This window comes from Mytilus trossulus, chromosome 2 (genome assembly GCF_036588685.1).
Source record: "Mytilus trossulus isolate FHL-02 chromosome 2, PNRI_Mtr1.1.1.hap1, whole genome shotgun sequence".
NCBI classification, from domain to species: Eukaryota; Metazoa; Mollusca; class Bivalvia; order Mytilida; family Mytilidae; genus Mytilus; species Mytilus trossulus.
In genome coordinates, this window is record NC_086374.1 from 78,233,936 (window position 1) to 78,252,313 (window position 18,378).

Consider the following 18,378-nt stretch of genomic DNA (forward strand, 5'->3'; position numbering starts at 1 on the left):
GCCTTTCTCTATTATTCATTACATCTGTAGTTTTTATACAATTGAAGTTTGAAAAATTCCTACAAAAATGACTACAGAAGAGGTCACAAACCTTAACTGTAATTCATTGTCTTGTGAGCTTCAGAATCTGTTCTATGTTTTACAAACGCGACGTCACTATAATTTATCTTATCGTTACATGATGAACATTAAAAGACAGGAGCCATAATTGAATTATTTTAATGAAAAGAACAATGCCTGGGGTAAAATTAAACGGCCAATCCCGTTTAAAAAATCTTTACAAACAAAACATCGTACTTTACCTCAGGGGTTTTATATCCTAAATCTAATTGACACACATCGTTGGTTATGACAATTTCATGCTCTGAAAATTAGGAAATGTATTATTGACACACATGGGTCCCCATGTAAATTAAGTGTGGGACAATCGATGCAGGAATTTATTCAGTTCCAATATAATTGGTAAGTGGACTATACGCTTTAAGAATATGTAAATATATAGAAACGTTTCTATTCACATTTCTAGCTTTACGTTTTTAAGATCTTTTAACGACTAATTATATAAATGTACGAATTATCGTGAACCGTTTAAATATAATAATTGATGAAAAGTATGTGTTGACTTATACAAGGATATGTTACTCGTTCAAAGTACACAAAATATTCTTAAAAGTTAAGAGAGAAAGGAAGATGTTTCTAAATAATAAAACGTCATGAAAACCTGTTTAAAAGTGTGATTCAACAGGTTGGGAACAACCCCTCACCTCTCAATGTAATGCCTTTTATGGTACATTTCAAGTGATAAACAAATATATTTTTGAAAGAAAAAAAACACTTCTTAGTACAAAAGGGCACATATTTATATTATTTGAAGAAACTTTCCCCATAGAACTATATACATCTATGTGGTAATATATGGTCAATACATGTTCAAGAATTTTGTATTATTCACCGACTTTTTTCTAGGCTTTTATAAAAAAAAGTGGTTCCCTCCTTTAGAAATTTTTTTCTAATTATAATGTACTTTTCCTCGTTTAAGTTAAAAATGCTAAGTTTTTCACTTTTATTTTCTCTACGAAATATGATTCGTCACAATGTGTTCATATTCTTAAATCTCAGGATAATTTAGTATTCTCTTGTAAATTTGCTACTGTGGATTCATTATTATTCGTTGGATTCCAATTTTCGTGGTTTTCGTGCCTTTCAAATATACTGGTTTGTCCGTACTCCAGAGTAAATGATGTGTTGTAAATACGGACATAAAAAGGTTAAATGATATGATAAACCTTTTAAACAGTTCCATTGGTGTCCTAATGAATCCTTTAGAAAAGTTTTAAGTAAAATTTCGAATACAATATAATTAGTTGGCCTAGCAAATAAAGCTCATTACAGTAGTGATTACTGAATTTGTTAGTCAAAAATAATGTTTAATATGTCATTTAATTGTATTCATCGAACCGTACGGGGTATAGCGGTATTCACAGTCGCCGTCCTGTTATAAACAAGATACGCATGAGAAATATTATATATAAACAAGTCCGTTTCGCTATGTTTATACTTTGAATAAATGTTTATCAGTTTGGGGAAGTTCCTCGTAAAAGGGCACTGTCCCCATTTTTTGGCTTTTATTACCGAAAATCGTGTACCAATTTACAGTAATCAAACAATCAAATTTTGTATTGCATCATTATAGTATAGTCATTGCGCAAATATTCAAAATAATGGCATAATTCCCCCCTTTTAAATCATATTTCAAATCACGAAACCAGAGCTGAAAACAAAGATAATGGCCTCTAAATATCCTACTTTTGGAAAAGGAAACCGGTTACAAAACAATAATGTGAAATTTGACCAGCAAGTGCATATACCCCGTATTTTGTTCTTGAAGTGTTTTACACGATGGCAATTTCGATCACCTTCAAATGAATTCACATTTTGTTTTAAAGTTTATGAAAATGTTGGCGACAGCAAAAATAGCATCTAGCGAAACTAAAAAACGTAATGACAGTAACAGGTTTTGTTTAGTCCCCGATGCGCCCATTTCACAAACAAAGTGTGACAAATAATGTTCTTGATTATGAATATAGCTGGTAATTGCAAATTGAAACACCCCACATTATTTTCTGAGACATCAAGAGAAAGAGAAAGAATCATTTTAATTCGACGAGATCAAGAAGGTTATTTTATTTTTTTCAATATGAAGATATTATCAACGCCATAGTATATACGGTGGTATTGGATTATTTTAAAAGTCAAACTTAGCCAGTATTCCTCACAGACAATCTTTATAACATGTATAATGTGTAACGGACAAACGTCATTGAAGACCCATGGGTGGCTGTTATCTGCTCTTTGGTTGGGATGTTGTCTCTTTAACATATTCCTCATCCCCATTCTCAATTTTTTTTAAATTCAACGAATATTTGTAATGGACTATAGGTAAGGCTCTCAGTCAAACATGAACTAAGACCCCGTTTACACTGGCAAAGCAATTGAATCGATCATTATTTGAATCGATCTTAAAAAGACCAGTTCGCGTTTACATTGCACAAGCAAGACCGATCGAGATCGATCTTATTTAATTCAATGCGTTTACACTACAACATTAAAATAATCTGACCTTTATTTTCCTATCTAGATATAACAAACACCCGGAAAAGATCGATCAAAGCATTTACACCAAATAAAAGATCGATTCAAATAAGATCGATCTTTTTAAAGGCACCTCTAGAATTATACTTTTTAAGTCCGATTGAAGATCGATCTTACCCGTTTACACTGGACCAAAGATCAATCTTATTGATGTTACTGTATAGAACGATCTTTTTTGTCAGTGTAAACGGGGTCTAAAACTATCGGTTAACCGGTTAATCGGTCGAACGACCATCCGACTAACCGGTTAGTCAAAATTGTACGATTTGAAAACACTCATATTAAGCCCATTATGAATATATTAGAAAAGTAGTTTTTTTCTTTCCTTTTTCGTTTCGGTTTAAGCCACAGATACCGAGATATAAGAAGATGTCATATGTGACAATGAGACAACTCTCCATCCGAGTCACAATTTAAAAAAGTAGAACCATTATAGGTCAAAATACGGTCTTCAACATGGATCGAGTCTTGGCTCACACCGAACAGCAAGTTATAAAGGGCCCCAGTGTAAAACCTTTCAAACGGGAAAACCAACGGTTTAATCAAGATGTACGTAATTAGTGATGAAGTGTCATGGAAATGGATAAATAAAACCAAGGATAAAGATCCCTACAATTTATGAGAAATTTAATAGAATACATTTAAATAAATGTTATTTCTATTGAATTTATTACAGTGTTAAATCAAACTTTCCTCCGCAAGTTAAACTTTATCAAATCCTTCTCTTACTTTATCTGAATTGTTTGAGCAAGTCGGCTAAATTAAGGCTTCAATAGTTAAAAAAAAATCAGATAGTGAAAATGCACCGCATATACAAATACTAATGAATCGCTCTACAGTGAAAATGAAAGTATAGTATCATTATTCGACAGTTAACCTGACTCGCATAAAGAAAGCATCATAAAGAATTAAGTTCAATATGAAGAAACTGAATGACAAAACCTATTCTACGTTATACAACTTTAATAATTGTGTTGAAATGAATATTTTTCTACAACAACATCTTACCTGCTAGTATTTTATCACCTGCACGATCTGTTAATGAAATAACCTAAATATTCTCCTATTTCGGTATATATTTCACAGCTGGGTGGCGTTAGGCGCGATAAAACCCCGATGACATACATTGTCTTATATATTATTTATTTCTTAACATAAACATTTTAACTCATTTTCTTCATTTTCTTCAAAAATAAAAAAAAAATTGTCTGTTTATTTATAATTCTACATCAGAAATTTATGGCATATACAGTGAAAATGATATTTTAGGATCCGCACTTTACATACACTGTAAATAATTAAAAACGACTAGAAAAGGAAAAGAAAAGGAAAGGAAAGAAAAGTAAAAAAGGCGTGTTCGTCCGTTCCATTCACTCCCGCATATATATAAATATATGTTGACGCACACAAATCTGCAGTTCCACAAATAATGCTTCTTTATCACCAACCAACTTTTTATTATATCATTCCTTTCTGTTTATCTTTTCATTGGAAGTGCTCAAGTCTTGTTATTATGAACCAAAAATGGTTTATTCAAAGTTCACTTTTAAGATTTGTGTCGAAGTATCAATCAGCGGGTGGCCAGTTAACCACTTAGTGTCAATTTATCTATATTCTTTGTTACACAATCTTTTATCATAAAGACGGATATAAATCTTTGACGATTAATTTTGAATGAAAGGATAATAAAATACAAGTAACTTTTGGAAAGTTTACTATAGAAGTATTAAAATCCTATGACGACTCAGAATGATAATAAAAAGCATTAATGATGAAAATATACAAAATAATGTTTTTCCTTTGTTCGTTTCAACAACTTGTATTTCCATGATGAAAATATATTCAACCAGGTAAATTTTCGCTAAAATGGGCTATCGAAAATACAGGTGAGCGAATTAATCCGGCGCTTAAATGGTTTCTAATGTTGGCGCTCAAATGTCCCCTAGTAGTTTTATTTTTTTCGCTAAAATGTCCTGCGCCCATTAAATGTAAGGTAAAATTTCTTTCTCTTTCTAATCATCAGTTTCAAGACTCCAAACTTTCCTCCCTTTACAGTCGATCTCTATTTTTTGTCATACCTGTAATTTGTGTTCGTCCTGAAAATTCATAAACTATTTGCCACTGCATGGACTTTAATAAAATAACAAATAATCAATCTATGAACTTAGCTATGGTCCGTTTGTTCTCAAACATTATGTTCACAAGGCTACTTGTCAAGGTTATTGTTAATACTTTTTCCGGGGGACATGTCAATGAAATTAAGAGCGTCTACCTTTTCTTTTATTGATTGTATCTCCTCTATTTGAAGCTTCATGGAAAGATGGATGAATATCCGTGTATCATGTTTCACTGTAAAAAAAAGTTCTATTGATGGGATAATGTTAAATCTACAAGGGGAAATTTTAGCGCAGACATTATAGCCCTTGTTAGCGCCGGATTAATCCGTTCACCTTTGTTTTCGATGCCAATTTTTGCGAAAACTCATGCCATGAAAGAGAATTTCCATTATAAAATTAGTGGCCAGTGGAAGAATATTTCTGTTATATTTTTTCGATGGGAACAAATATTGAAGTATTTGTTTATAACGAAATGAAGGATGGTTTACAACCAGAAACATGTATTATGGCATTGATCATTACAAAGGACTTTTCAATTAATACTTATAAACATAACGGCTGTGAAAAAGAAATCATTTTTTTTTGGAAAGAAGGTAACGGGCTCGTTTTATATTCACATCCTTGAGCGTCCTTTCGTTCGTCTTTTCGTCCATCCACAAATATAACAGAGAGACCATACACACATTTTTAAATTGTTTATTTCATAAAAATGGGCGCTAGATATTCTGGTCTTTGATCCGACTAGTACTACAAGAATTAATAAATTGCGTATGCTTAATAGAAAAGATCGGCGCGTTACGTTTGCGCGGATTGGTCCTACATTTGCGCGAACAATATCCACGTTTGCACGACAAAACGCATTACGTTTGCGCGAAATTTACCTGTTGAAAAGTAACTACATTTGCGCGGATTTATACGTTTGTAACTATATAATGTCATGAATGTATATGAACTATGCCCCTTGAGGGTACCTCTTATGGAAATAAAGATATTCTATTCTATTCTATACCTAAAATAAAAAATAAAAAATCCATTATTTAAAAAAAAAAGAAGAAAATGTAAACTTAATATTGATACTTTTTATAAAAAAATGTAAACTTAATATTGATACTTTTTATAAAAAAAGGTAAACTTAATATTGATGAAATCAATTTGAACAAATAAACTTCATAATATTTTTTTTTAATGCTGTACTATATAACCAATTGTCCCCCATATACAAGTTTGAAAGTCCACTAACAAGATGTAGTTTATTATCTCTAAGTCAAATTAAGGAAAACATTTCTCACAAGTACCAGGCAAGGACTGATCTATAGATGATTCACGTATAGGTATTCTGCGTTTTATTCGTGACTATATACTTTGAATATTGTTTTCCATAATAGTCGTTGCATTTTATTTAAAACTATTCTAATACATAAAGGCGGTGCTTTTTTTTATATAGTCCTTATTCATGTTATTCAGGTTTATGAATGTCAAAAGGATTAAGAATAAATTTTTGGCTCTAATTAAACCATTTAGCTATGATGATTACCCTCACTAAAAGGGATATATATTTTCTTGCAGATGGAAATGCTTTTTATCAGTTTGGTATTATGTAAGTATTTTTAAATCATTCATTCATTCATTTCTTTATTTCCTCCATCAAGAGATTCAATGAACAACATATATGTTAACAAATTAAATTACAAAAGTTTACATAACAGGCAACACAATACAATATTACAATATTACACTATTTACCATAACTAAAGCAAATTACCAAAAGACCATTTTAAGACAATTGCTCTCACTAACGACAGTTCATATACTTAGCACGCTACTGTATCATCCTACTCGTTACTCTGCTATACTCAGCAACACAGAGTGCAACGTGTACGTGGCACAAACTAAGAAAACTGTCAGTGTCGATATTTGCTGTTCTGTGCTTGCCCAAAATCATCATATGAATACAGTTCGACAAATAATTGCAATGGAAACCTTTCAATAATGAAATCCCACCATGCATCTCTGATTGATTGAGTACCACAACTACAACACGCATGTACGTACACATCTAGAAATGGTCTGTCGCATAGCTCGCAAGTGCTTCCCGTGTTGTTAGGGATGTCAATTAGTAATTTTGTTATGAAGTATGCGTTTATGATTTCTCTTGATGATCTAGCGCATTTCCAGAAATCAGGGACTTTGACCGAGAGGTGAATAAGTCTAAAACGAGAAAAGTTATTGTCACTCTGTATTCGACGAGTCCTTTCATCAGTTTGTACTTTGTCTACCGTAATATTTACCATAATTTTCCAAGATTGTTTTGTAGGGAAAACTCCATCTCGCATAAAGATAACCACATATTATGAAGATAATATTTATATAAGATATCCATAATTTCTTGAATGAACTCATAATGTTTACGTTCGGTGTCAATAAAATAAGAGTACAGGCGCACAAGAAATAGTTTTTTCGTAAGGAATTTACCATCAAGGCTACAAAGTTTTTGTAAGAAATATAACTTCTTTATCTCTATAGTTGAAGTAATGGGATGCAATCCAAGTATACTTGGCACATATACGACATATTGGAAGTCTAAAATACGCTTGACTATAAAGTGCTGAAAACAATTCAACGGTGCTGTATCGTTTGACTTTAAATTAGTCCACATTTACAGTAGGTAACACAATAGATTCATACAGTTTAAGTAGAACGCATGGATTTGCTGACTTGAGACTTACACCGTTAAGAGCGAAAAATGAGTTTTTGTCTCTTCTACATGCGTTAGAGGTCCTTTCTGCCGATCTAAATTATAGCTTAGTTCAATACCCAAGTGAGTATAATCCTCTGCTAACGGGAGACACTATGCAAATCGTGTTGTAACCGAACTTCTCGTGGATTTAGGGAGAATTGCATTACACAAGATTTCTTCGCATTGAAGCAAAATCGCCATCTATTAGCATAGTTAGTACACGTGTCTAACATTCGCTGTAAACCTACCGGGGTGTTGCCAATACACGAAATGTCGTCAGCGAGAGCAGGAGAGCAACTGGCTATATGATATACACCTGTTTTCTGGTTACATTTTCAAGTTCAACCAACATTTCGTTTATAAATATTAAATATAATAACCCAGACAATACTCCTCCCTGCCTTACACCTTGTAATACAAGAAAAAGAATTCTTAAAATGTCATCTTTTAAAAGTCTTTTTTAAACTCGAAACTCAAATATCGATTTTTGTTTAACTCAAAATTTTGACTTTTTTTAACTCGAAATTTCGACATTAAAACATAGATACTTAGAAAATTTCGAGTTTTTCTAAGTACCTAATTTTGATGGTATGTGGCACCGTTGACGTCCATAATTCCTCTAAAAGTCCACAACAAATTTCCACTAAAAGTCCACAACGCCGCTAAAGTCCACAAACTTTCCGCTAAAGTGCACAAAATGACCTCCGCTAAACTCCACAAGAAAACGCCTTTAAGCCCACAATAGCAAGTTCCGCTAAAGTCCACAAAAAAGCACCGTTAAAGTCCACACCATTTTTTTTTTATTGTGAAAAACATATTATTCGTTATTTTTATTCCGATAGTGCAATACAAAGCATGGGCCTTTCCTCTCGGTAGTATTTTTTATCAGTTTGATACATGTATGTAAGAAGTACAGTATCTGTATATGATTTTGTTACATTAAGGTTGATCTTTGTATTATGATGATGATGGCCAATAATTTCTAAAAAGTTTGTAAATTCGTTAGTTATTATTACTGCATTCTACAAGTACTTTTTTTCTTACTCTTTGCATATAATCACTTTTTGATATAATTAATGTACAAAGCAAACTTTAAGGTGCCTCCTAATATATAACATTTGAACGGCATTCATTTAGGTAACAATCTTGATTATATCATTAAACAACAAACTACTAACGTTATTAATGTCAGTGTTCGTTATAGAAAACAACGAAAAATAATGTGTTATGATTTTCAGAACGGAAAAATGAAGCCAGTATGATAAATTCTAAATAAAACAGAAAATATTCTATGCTTTAAATTATATTTTTATCGATTAGTATCGATTATCGATGCGTTGAATTGTTTTCTACTAAAATGTCACAATAAAACCTGATTTGATCAATATAGGAAGAGTGGTATGAGTGCCAATGAGACAACTCTCCATCCAAGTTAAAACTTATAAAAGTAAACCATTATAGGTCATGGTACGGCCTCCAATACGGAACCTTGGCTCACACCGAACAGCAAGCTATAAAGGTCCCCATTCAAACGGGAAAACCAATGCCCATAAATAGGGCTTAAAAAATATACATACACTAGTTGTTTATCTTGGTAAAGTTTTTTAATCACATGTTAAATTACTCACAAGATTAATATGTATAAACATTTTCACAAACCATTTGTTTAAAGGCGCAGAATTGTCTAAATATATATGGGTTATTTGGTCATACTTTTCTTCGGTTTTTTTTTCTCCTGGTGCAAATCAATTTTTTTGATAAAATATAAACTTTGTGTTATATTATCAGAAATTGATAATTAACGCTTCAAAATAGATATATTACCAAATAATCAAATAAACCTATGAGAGTTCTGCTTCTATTGGTACTAATTTTGATTAAAAAAATCTTACATGAAATATTCCCTAAATATTTGTTATGAAAAAAAAAACCGTAGATTTTCATGATATATATAACAACGAATTGTAGGTGACAAAAACTTCTGACCCTTATATTTTACTGGATTGACGCTTTTTGAAATAACGTTCCTAAATGTTCTAAAAACTAATCTTCCAAAATATACATGTATGTACTCCCAATACCGCCAATTGCAATTTGAGCATTTGAACTCAATTTCATACTAAAAAATGTATCGTCACTTTTGTATTTGGTTAAAGTTTTTAATTCATTTTCTGACTCTTGATAAATTTGACAAATGTACATGACGTATGGTCGAGCTCGTACGATCATACGTTCAGATACACTTATATGGTCCCGTACGCGTACGGTTCAAATACTCATATTGTCTGGAACATATATGCATGTACATGTAACATTGTTGAAATATTTTTTTTTATACTTGTACTAAACATGGATAATACACAATACAGAACCACATCCGCGTATAATTTATTCAATTTATCTTTCATTCTAAAACAAATTCATTTTTCTTTTTAAAATCAAAACAAACATGCAAACCAATGAGTGATGGAAATCTGCCGAGAACCACAAAATGCATGAATGTGTGGTATTCTTTATCATTATTTTGATTTCAAACAAGAACATGATAGTTCAAAGTCTATTTTTGAGATTTACGGACCGTAATTTTCGTTTTTCGTTTTCACCGTTTTTGGCTTCTGTGGAGCCTAACAGACACTAGATGGAAATCTTACTTATGTTTTATAGATATTTGCAAAGGAAATTTAAATGTCAAATATAGGCTTCAAATTATTTCTCCAGCATATGCATAAAGACAACGCTATGGTGGGGTTTCTTGTGGATGAACAATTGTTCAATTAAGAATAAAAGAGTATAATAGCTAGATAACTTTTCCGAAATGTTGTCTGTTTGATTGATAGCAAATCGCAACACAAAGATCAAATTTATGGTGATAAAGCAAATACTATAATCTTTTCATTCATCAAAAATATAATTTATGCTGACAAGATTTACTTTCTAAGAACAAAAGTCCATGCTTTTAATTAAAGTCATAAGAAACCTCAAGTCCAAAAAAAATAATGCATATGTTTTTTTATAACTCAATGGATAGTTTTCATTATAAAACTTATGTACATATACTTTTTTCTGAAGAAAATTCTTTAATTTAATCATATTTAGAAGAAGTTTACTTTATTTGAATTGCTTCCTTCCAGCAAGCAATTCCCCCGACATATTTTCCGTATGCAAGGTGACCTCAGTTTGACCCATCTCGTAAAAATCCGGTGACCACAATACGCATGGATGTCCTTAAAATAAACTATTATCTGTATTTACATGTTAAACACGTGCTCAATTTCCATGCTTTTTTGTTTATTTTTCGTCAATTGTTGACAAACAGGTGACAATCGTTAAACTTCGGCTTCAAAACACGAACTTTAATTACCTGCCATATTTTCACAACAACACTGACCGATTGAAAAAAAAATTGACGATTATACGAAATTTACACGAAAAAAATGATAAATTCGAGTACAAAAGACTAAGTTTATGATGTTTGTATGCGTTGGTTCAAGAATTGGAAGAACATTATTTTTTACCAGTCACTCGTTTCTTATGACTTTAAACGCCAATGTATTGATTGTCACATGTATTAATCTGTATTATCTCCCTTACTCCATGATTATACATGTAAGATTGATGGGTTATTTCCCTTTACTGTTTACCGCCTCATGATCATTATTAAATGTGCCTTTCTAACGATCACATGTGTTATGTTTTCTCTGCTTACTGGCGTGGTGGCAGCGGTGGGATCGCCAGTAAGCAGAGAAAACATAACACATGTGATCGTTAGAAAGGCACATTTAATAATGATCATGAGGCGGTAAACAGTAAAGGGAAATAACCCATCAATCTTACATGTATAATCATGACACATGGAGTAAGGGAGATAATACAGATTAATACATGTGACAATCAATACAATACATTGGCGAAATCTATAATGTCAGGTGTAAATAACAGAAATTTGATCTTTTGATAATAAAAAAAAAATGTTTGGACTATAACGGTGCTTTTTCTTGACTTTAGCGGAATTTGTTTTTGTGGACTTTAACGGTGTTTTTTTGTGGACTTTAGCGGAGGTCATTTTGTGGACTTTAGTAGAAATTTTGTGGACTTTAGCGTAAAATTGTTGTGGACTTTAGAGTAATTGTGGACTTTAACGGTGCCACAACGGTGGTATTCAAACATAGTAATTACAATTTTATATAGAAGGAGAGGAGACATGGACACAAATTAATAAAGCATCATTCACATAGTTCGGCAATATTTATGATATATATATATTAACTAGCATGAACTATTAAAGAGTTTCAGTCGAAAAGAACAAGTGCATGTTGATTACATGTTTAAGTTTCCACGACACTGTCATAATATCTCGCCGCGTTGAAGACCCATTGGTAGCCTTCGGCTGTTATCCTCTCTTTGGTCGAGTTTTCTCTTTGAAATAATTCACATATCCATTTCCATTCTTAAGTTTATGGTTTTCTGCTTGCTGATATAACTCATAACGTAGAAATATTGAGTGAAGTCTAAATTTTGAGTTTAACAAGTCAAAATTTCGAGTTTTATGAAAATCAAAATTTCGACTTTTCATTAAGTCGCAATATCATTTTTTTTTAAACTAAAAATTTTGACATTCGATAAATTTAATAAAATTGGGCATTGACATGGAGAATATGACAAACAGACAACAACCCGACCAAATAGCAAATAACAGTCGAAGGCAACCAATGGGTTTCAACGCAGCGACAAAATTCCATACCTCAGCTGGCCCTTAAATAAAAATGTGTATTACTAACTTTTAGTTTTACTAACTTTTAGCTTACACGATAGACAAAAAGATATGATGGAACTCTTATTCTTGTCAGTTAATTCATGATGTGAATAAAACATCCTAACTTGAAATAATGAAAGTTTTAAAAAATACATGTTTGATAATTGTGCGACGAAAATTGTATTTCCTCAAGGTAGCTGAGCGGTTTAAAATAATTTCATTGTTTGGAAATAACGCATCCACAAACCAATACCCCTGAAAATGAAAAACTTAGCCTGTTAAGAAGTGAAAATAAATAACTTTGACAGTACGATAATGTAACACAATTTTCATTACAAAAATGATATATAAGTAAAAATAGATTAACTCACGGAATGAAAATTAACACGCGCAGCAATATATGAAAAAAAAATGATAAATCTGGAGAAAAAAAATCTGACTCCCCTAATCAAATAGTCGTATTCTTATCGTGAAAGAGCATTAGTGTTTCGTTTATCTAATAATCTATTCATATTGCCAGTGTTAGTAGCAGTTGAAGCTCAATATTGCCCAAGTTCGTGGGATAAAGTCTACAGATCATATAGTCGGTTTGGAATATGTGTAAAACGTCTACCGAGAGTCGTCACTTGGCAGGAAGGAGAACAAATGTGTAAAGATGTGATTGGTACACCCTTGGCATGGAATGAAAGTTTATTATATGAACCACAATCCCAGGGAACATTTACATTTACAGAGAAAGGTTTGTGCTAAAACTGCTTATATAAAGGAACAAAAATGAGGAAATAAAAACCAACACATGCACGAAAATGCAGGTTTTATTTTGAATGGTTATGGAATGGTTTAATTTTCAGGCGGAAAAAGATATTTCTTTAAATAGAATGAGAGATATTTTCCCCTACGTCTATTCAACATTTGTTTTAATTTGCTAAATAAAGGATGAAGTAACATAGATTTTTGGGGAGAATGAAATATTCTCAAAATATTAGATGTAATATACCCTCAACCATATAGTGTCGACTGAGTGAAGGGAAGTCACCAATGCTTTGTCACTACGAAGGCTATTTTTGATATAAGACCTAATGAATCTACAAAGAATTTAAATTTCCAAAATAGTTGACAGAATTTTTATAGGATTGATTGTCCTTAAATGTCGAGAAATGCTAAGCAATACAATTTCAAAACGTTTAATATTTTAACGAAACAAACGTATGTATTACTAAAAATTATTACACCAGGGTTTTCGATATCACAAACTAGTCAAAACATTGACTAAATTTTTTCATCGCTACAAGGACATCATTCGTAAATATAGCTCATCATGCAGACTTCTTATACGTACAGGTATTTCACATCCAATCTTTTATGGAAATATTCTTTATAAAGCACAAAAATGTCAGTATTCACCTCAGAAGCTACAGCCCGTAACAGAGAAGTGATCGAATTGGTGTTTCTTTACCGATAATCAAGTTTAATACCTATAATATTGAAAGTAATTCTAATAATATGAAATTAAATATGTCCATGCACCATTTCGATTGGGCGAAAAGTAGTCATTTCTTCAAAGTCAGAACAGAAAAAAAAGATTTTTGGAAGGACGTCTTGATAGTACTATTTCCTTTACAATTTTACCCAAAACTAAAAGAAATATACTGGTAAACAATTAAAAAAGGTGTTTGATAGGAATGAAGTCCTTTATTTTTTCGGACTACAATGTGTACCGTATGTGTGATGGATTTAAATTCAATCAATAAATTTGAAATGTTTTCTCATATGTATACACAAAAGGGAGGACTGGTATTTGACTTCTGTTAGAATATGTCTACGTCCGTTTCAAATGCCAAACTTTTTTCTAGTACTGTTTAAACGGGAAAAATTTGTTGAGATTTTTTTTTTGATATGGCAAAATAACGAGCAATACTATTTCTTGCAATGGCACACACAGAGAATATTTTACTTTAGTAAAAATCAGTAAAAAAAAAATTCTCCAAATATACCATGGCCAGGACCTGACAGTTTTTAGCAGTGTACAAATGAAAATCGTCCGGAAAACTGCGCTTGCTGTCATTTTGAGGGATCATGCAACATTTCACCTATTACCCATAACCAACATAGGTTCTAAATTACTAAAAAAAAGTTCCAAAAGATAATTTCAAATCAGAGTAAACATATTAACTTCCTTATATACAGTCGAATTTGTCTATAGGTTACACAAAGCTGGTTCTTAAAACGTTTGTATCAGGGAAAACATTTTTCTTTGACTTTTTAAACATGTAGGGGAAACGGATTTCCTAACCATTCACATATAATATTCCGTATTTCTGATTTTTTGTTCGATAAATATAGATTCTTACATTGATACCAGTGGATTATCGGATTTATCCAATCGAGATAGTTAAATTATCAATTTTAAAGTCCGAGCCGCCTCGGCGAGGACTTTAAAATTTATAATTTAACTATCGAGATTGGATAAATCCGATAATCCACGAGTAACTATGTAAGAATCTGTTTCTCTAATGATTAAAAAGACATTTTCTTTTTTTGTTAACCGAAAATCCCCTTCGAGTGCCTTTCACATTGCACGAAGTTGTCAATTTCATTAACACCTGTTATCGTATTTTGATTCATTCAGTTAGCTAAAAAGGTCATGACCCTCAAAATCATCCAATGATCTTTTGAGATCACCAGCAACCACACGTTGATTAAATTTTTTTATACAATGGGTTCGGAAAGGGATAAATTTCCATAGAGTTAGAGAAAAGTCTGTTCACTGCACAATTGTAAATTGTCTTCCTAAAGACCTCCAAAAATAAACGGCACAAGTTCACGTAGTCATAAAAAAATGTCGTATAATTTACCTTCTCTAACTCTAACGTTGGACATGAAATATTTTGTCGATGAAGAAATTTAAATTATGTCAATAAGTTTGTCGATAACGTAACTTATTCTGACGGTAAAGAAACGCGAATTCGATCACTACTCTGTTACGGGCTGTAACAAAACCTTTTAATAGACTTATTAAGAAGGGATATAGTTACAATACTGTTGTCAGGTCATTAAAGATTGCATATTACGGCTTTAATATGGATTCACTTATAGGGTCTTTGCATCGGAACTAAACACATTTATTGAAAAACCAGTTATTGGCATGACACGGGTTATGTTCTTCTCATATATGTTATGATGGTATGATACTAAACCCCGAACGGGAGGGATTGTGCCTGATATTCATATGATGAAGACATAATTTTTCAATTTGTTTAATTGAGGTCTGGAGCTGGCATGTTATAACAATGCAGCAGTTAACATAACAATGATTAGTTTCTTGTGTAAAATTATGGCGTTCATTATTACTGAACTGGTATATATATTATTTGTTTGATGGCCAGCTGGAGGACGCCTCCGGGTGCGGGAATTTCTCGCTGCATTGTTATCCTGCGATGTTAGTTAACTGCTAGTAGTCTGTTGTTATTTATGAATAAGAAAAGTAAACGCATAACAATACGCACATTAAAATTCAGTTCAAGAGAAGTCCGAGGCTGATGTCGGAAGATGTAACAAAAGAAAATTTAAACAAAGGACAATAATACAATAAATTATTGTCCTTTTGTTACATCGACTCGGACTTCTCTTGAACTGAATTTTAATGTGCGTATTGTTATGCGTTTACTTTTCTACATTGGCTAGAGGTATAGGGGGAGGGTTGAGATCTCATAAACATGTTTAACCCCGGCGCCCTTTTGTGCCTGTCCCAAGTCAGGCTCTGGCCTTTGTAAGTCAGTTTTATTTTCAATTTAAGTTTCTTGTGTATAATTATGGCGTTCATTATTTCTGAACTGGTATATATATTATTTGTTAGGTGGCCAGGTGGAGGACGCATCCGGGTGCGGAAATTTCTCGCTGTATTGAGGACCTGTTGGAGACCTTCTGCTGATGTCTGTTCTATAGTTGGGTTGTTGTCTCTTTGACACATTCCCCATTTCCATTCTAAATTTTATTTTAAGATCAACAAAAAATAATGTTTAAGATACACAAAGACAGATGTGAGCGTTTATTTGCTCTTTAGAACCTCTAGTGTCTGTTCGTCATAAGATTGTTATTTATATTTTAAAGATGTTGTTATATGCACCCGATAACTTGTATTTCTTCATTTTATTAAATAAACTCAAATAATTGGAAGTCGCATACTATTACCAAGTTTCATTTTTAAAATACATTTTGGTGTTAAAAATCTTGTTTTAAAGGTAATTACTATTTGAACGCGGGTAGGCCGGCAAGAAGCTGCAAGTTATCTAGTTGATTCATTGGATTGCTTATTTTTTACACTTTTAAATCATTCATATTTTCAGAGATTTGGAGTTCATTGGTACTGAAAAACATGAAGTTATTTCATAGTGGAGCACCTATGACATCCATTGGACTGTCCCCTTTTAACACGTAAGGTTATTTGATAACTTTAATTCAATTCAATTCAAATCTTTATTGCCATAAAACTACATATTTATGGTATGTGACACAACATAATAAAATGAAAATAAATAACCGACAGTGATAATATCTACCCGAAAAGGGCATTCACACATTCAGTTTAACCGTTACTACTATGGTAATTGTACTGAGTTGCTCCGTATAACCTGCAATATCCACTGAACTTTGTAATATTCCATGTTTGGTAGTTTATAATAAGCTTTTGAGTTTTTGTATTGTCTATACTAAGCAGTGGAGCCGAAACTTAGCGGTTTCCGGCGGCGTCGTCAACGATTTGTGTACTTTAGTGACATTAGGTAAGTTTAAGGTGGTATGAGTGTTTTTCACCATCTTGGATTTCAAAATAGAAGAACACAATAGATTTAGAATTTCTGAGTTTTATCGCATAGTTTTACAGAAGTGATTTCAATTTTTTTCAAACATTTGTATTAAGGAGGGTAAAGTCAGAAATATTACGATTAAAAAAAACTTTTGGATTTTTGTTCTATTTTGTGTTGTAGCAGGAAAAGACGTACAGTGACCCCATTATATTTGATATTCAGAAAGCCTTTTATAAAATCTATATTCTCATTTACGATTGAAAAATTCGATCATTTAGTTCACCTTCTATTCACATTATGATCCTTTATATTGGTACTATTTTATTTATTTCACAGTCCTAACTCACAGTCAGTAGACATACAGTGGGATGCTGACCAACCAACTTTGAACTCGGGAGAATGTGTCAGTATCAATTCGAACAAAACTGCACGCTTTAGTTCCTGTAGTGAGCAAAAGTTCATGTACTGTCAAAGATACCAAGTCAAGCCAACAGTTAGTCAAAGTATGTTGAATTCAAAAAACCTATCTGCTTGATCTTAAAACTGAAAACTGCTTATTATGAGTTTTATTTTTCCGCCTCTGACAAATGTCGCAGACATTCTACCTCTATGAAGCAATATTCCAGCAACACATACATTATGAATTACATATCTTGCATTAGATTATATTTCTCGGAGCATTCTTTTCTTGTTAGGATTTCATTTACAGAATGTTGCAGTATATAAAAAAACAAAGCTTTCTCACTTTCATGATTTATCTTCGAATGCAAATTTTTACCAGACCTTTCTCGTGCTTGATCGAGTGTCATTTATACTTTATAGTTGACGAAGGCGTGGGTCAGTGTAGTTCGGGTACTCATTGGATTATTTTGTCCGCATTCTTGATATATCCGTGTTTAGTTACTCGTTTTTATATTTTGAAATATTTTGATTCTTTGATGAGTTATCCCTTTCATCTCCGATTCTTTGATTTCCAATGACGCCGGAATGATCAACAGCGGAATTGAATGGTACAATGATGTAAATAAAAAAAAACCAACAGTTAATTTATATCGTACGTATATCCAAATTATAAAAAACTCTAAAATAAACAGTCTGCAATACATGGGCTTGATAATTTGTGTCAGCATTTCGTGTGTATTTAAGTCTTAGACACCATCTAATTAACCATCGATGTGACCTCCAAAGACTGCTGACGGTCATATAACCCGATAAAAACTTTTGCATAGAATTAAATCGATATTGAGATCGTGCAATTGAATCATCAGTTTGATTTTATATTATAGATTTAAAATATATTATTTATATCATCTT

General features: G+C 32.2%; 1 protein-coding gene across 1 annotated transcript in view; it reads left to right on the forward strand.

Annotated features, from left to right (window-relative positions):
• Positions 1 to 219: 219 nt before the first annotated feature.
• The window catches only part of LOC134708046 (uncharacterized), a 67,270-nt gene continuing 49,111 nt past the window's right edge, over positions 220 to 18,378 (forward strand). The window contains exons 1-5 of the mRNA XM_063568306.1: positions 220 to 462; positions 6,336 to 6,366; positions 12,780 to 12,998; positions 16,606 to 16,693; positions 17,401 to 17,567. Of these exons, the coding sequence (XP_063424376.1) occupies positions 6,336 to 6,366; positions 12,780 to 12,998; positions 16,606 to 16,693; positions 17,401 to 17,567 (505 nt within the window). The 5' untranslated portion in view covers positions 220 to 462. The remainder of the gene's footprint in view (positions 463 to 6,335; positions 6,367 to 12,779; positions 12,999 to 16,605; positions 16,694 to 17,400; positions 17,568 to 18,378) is intronic.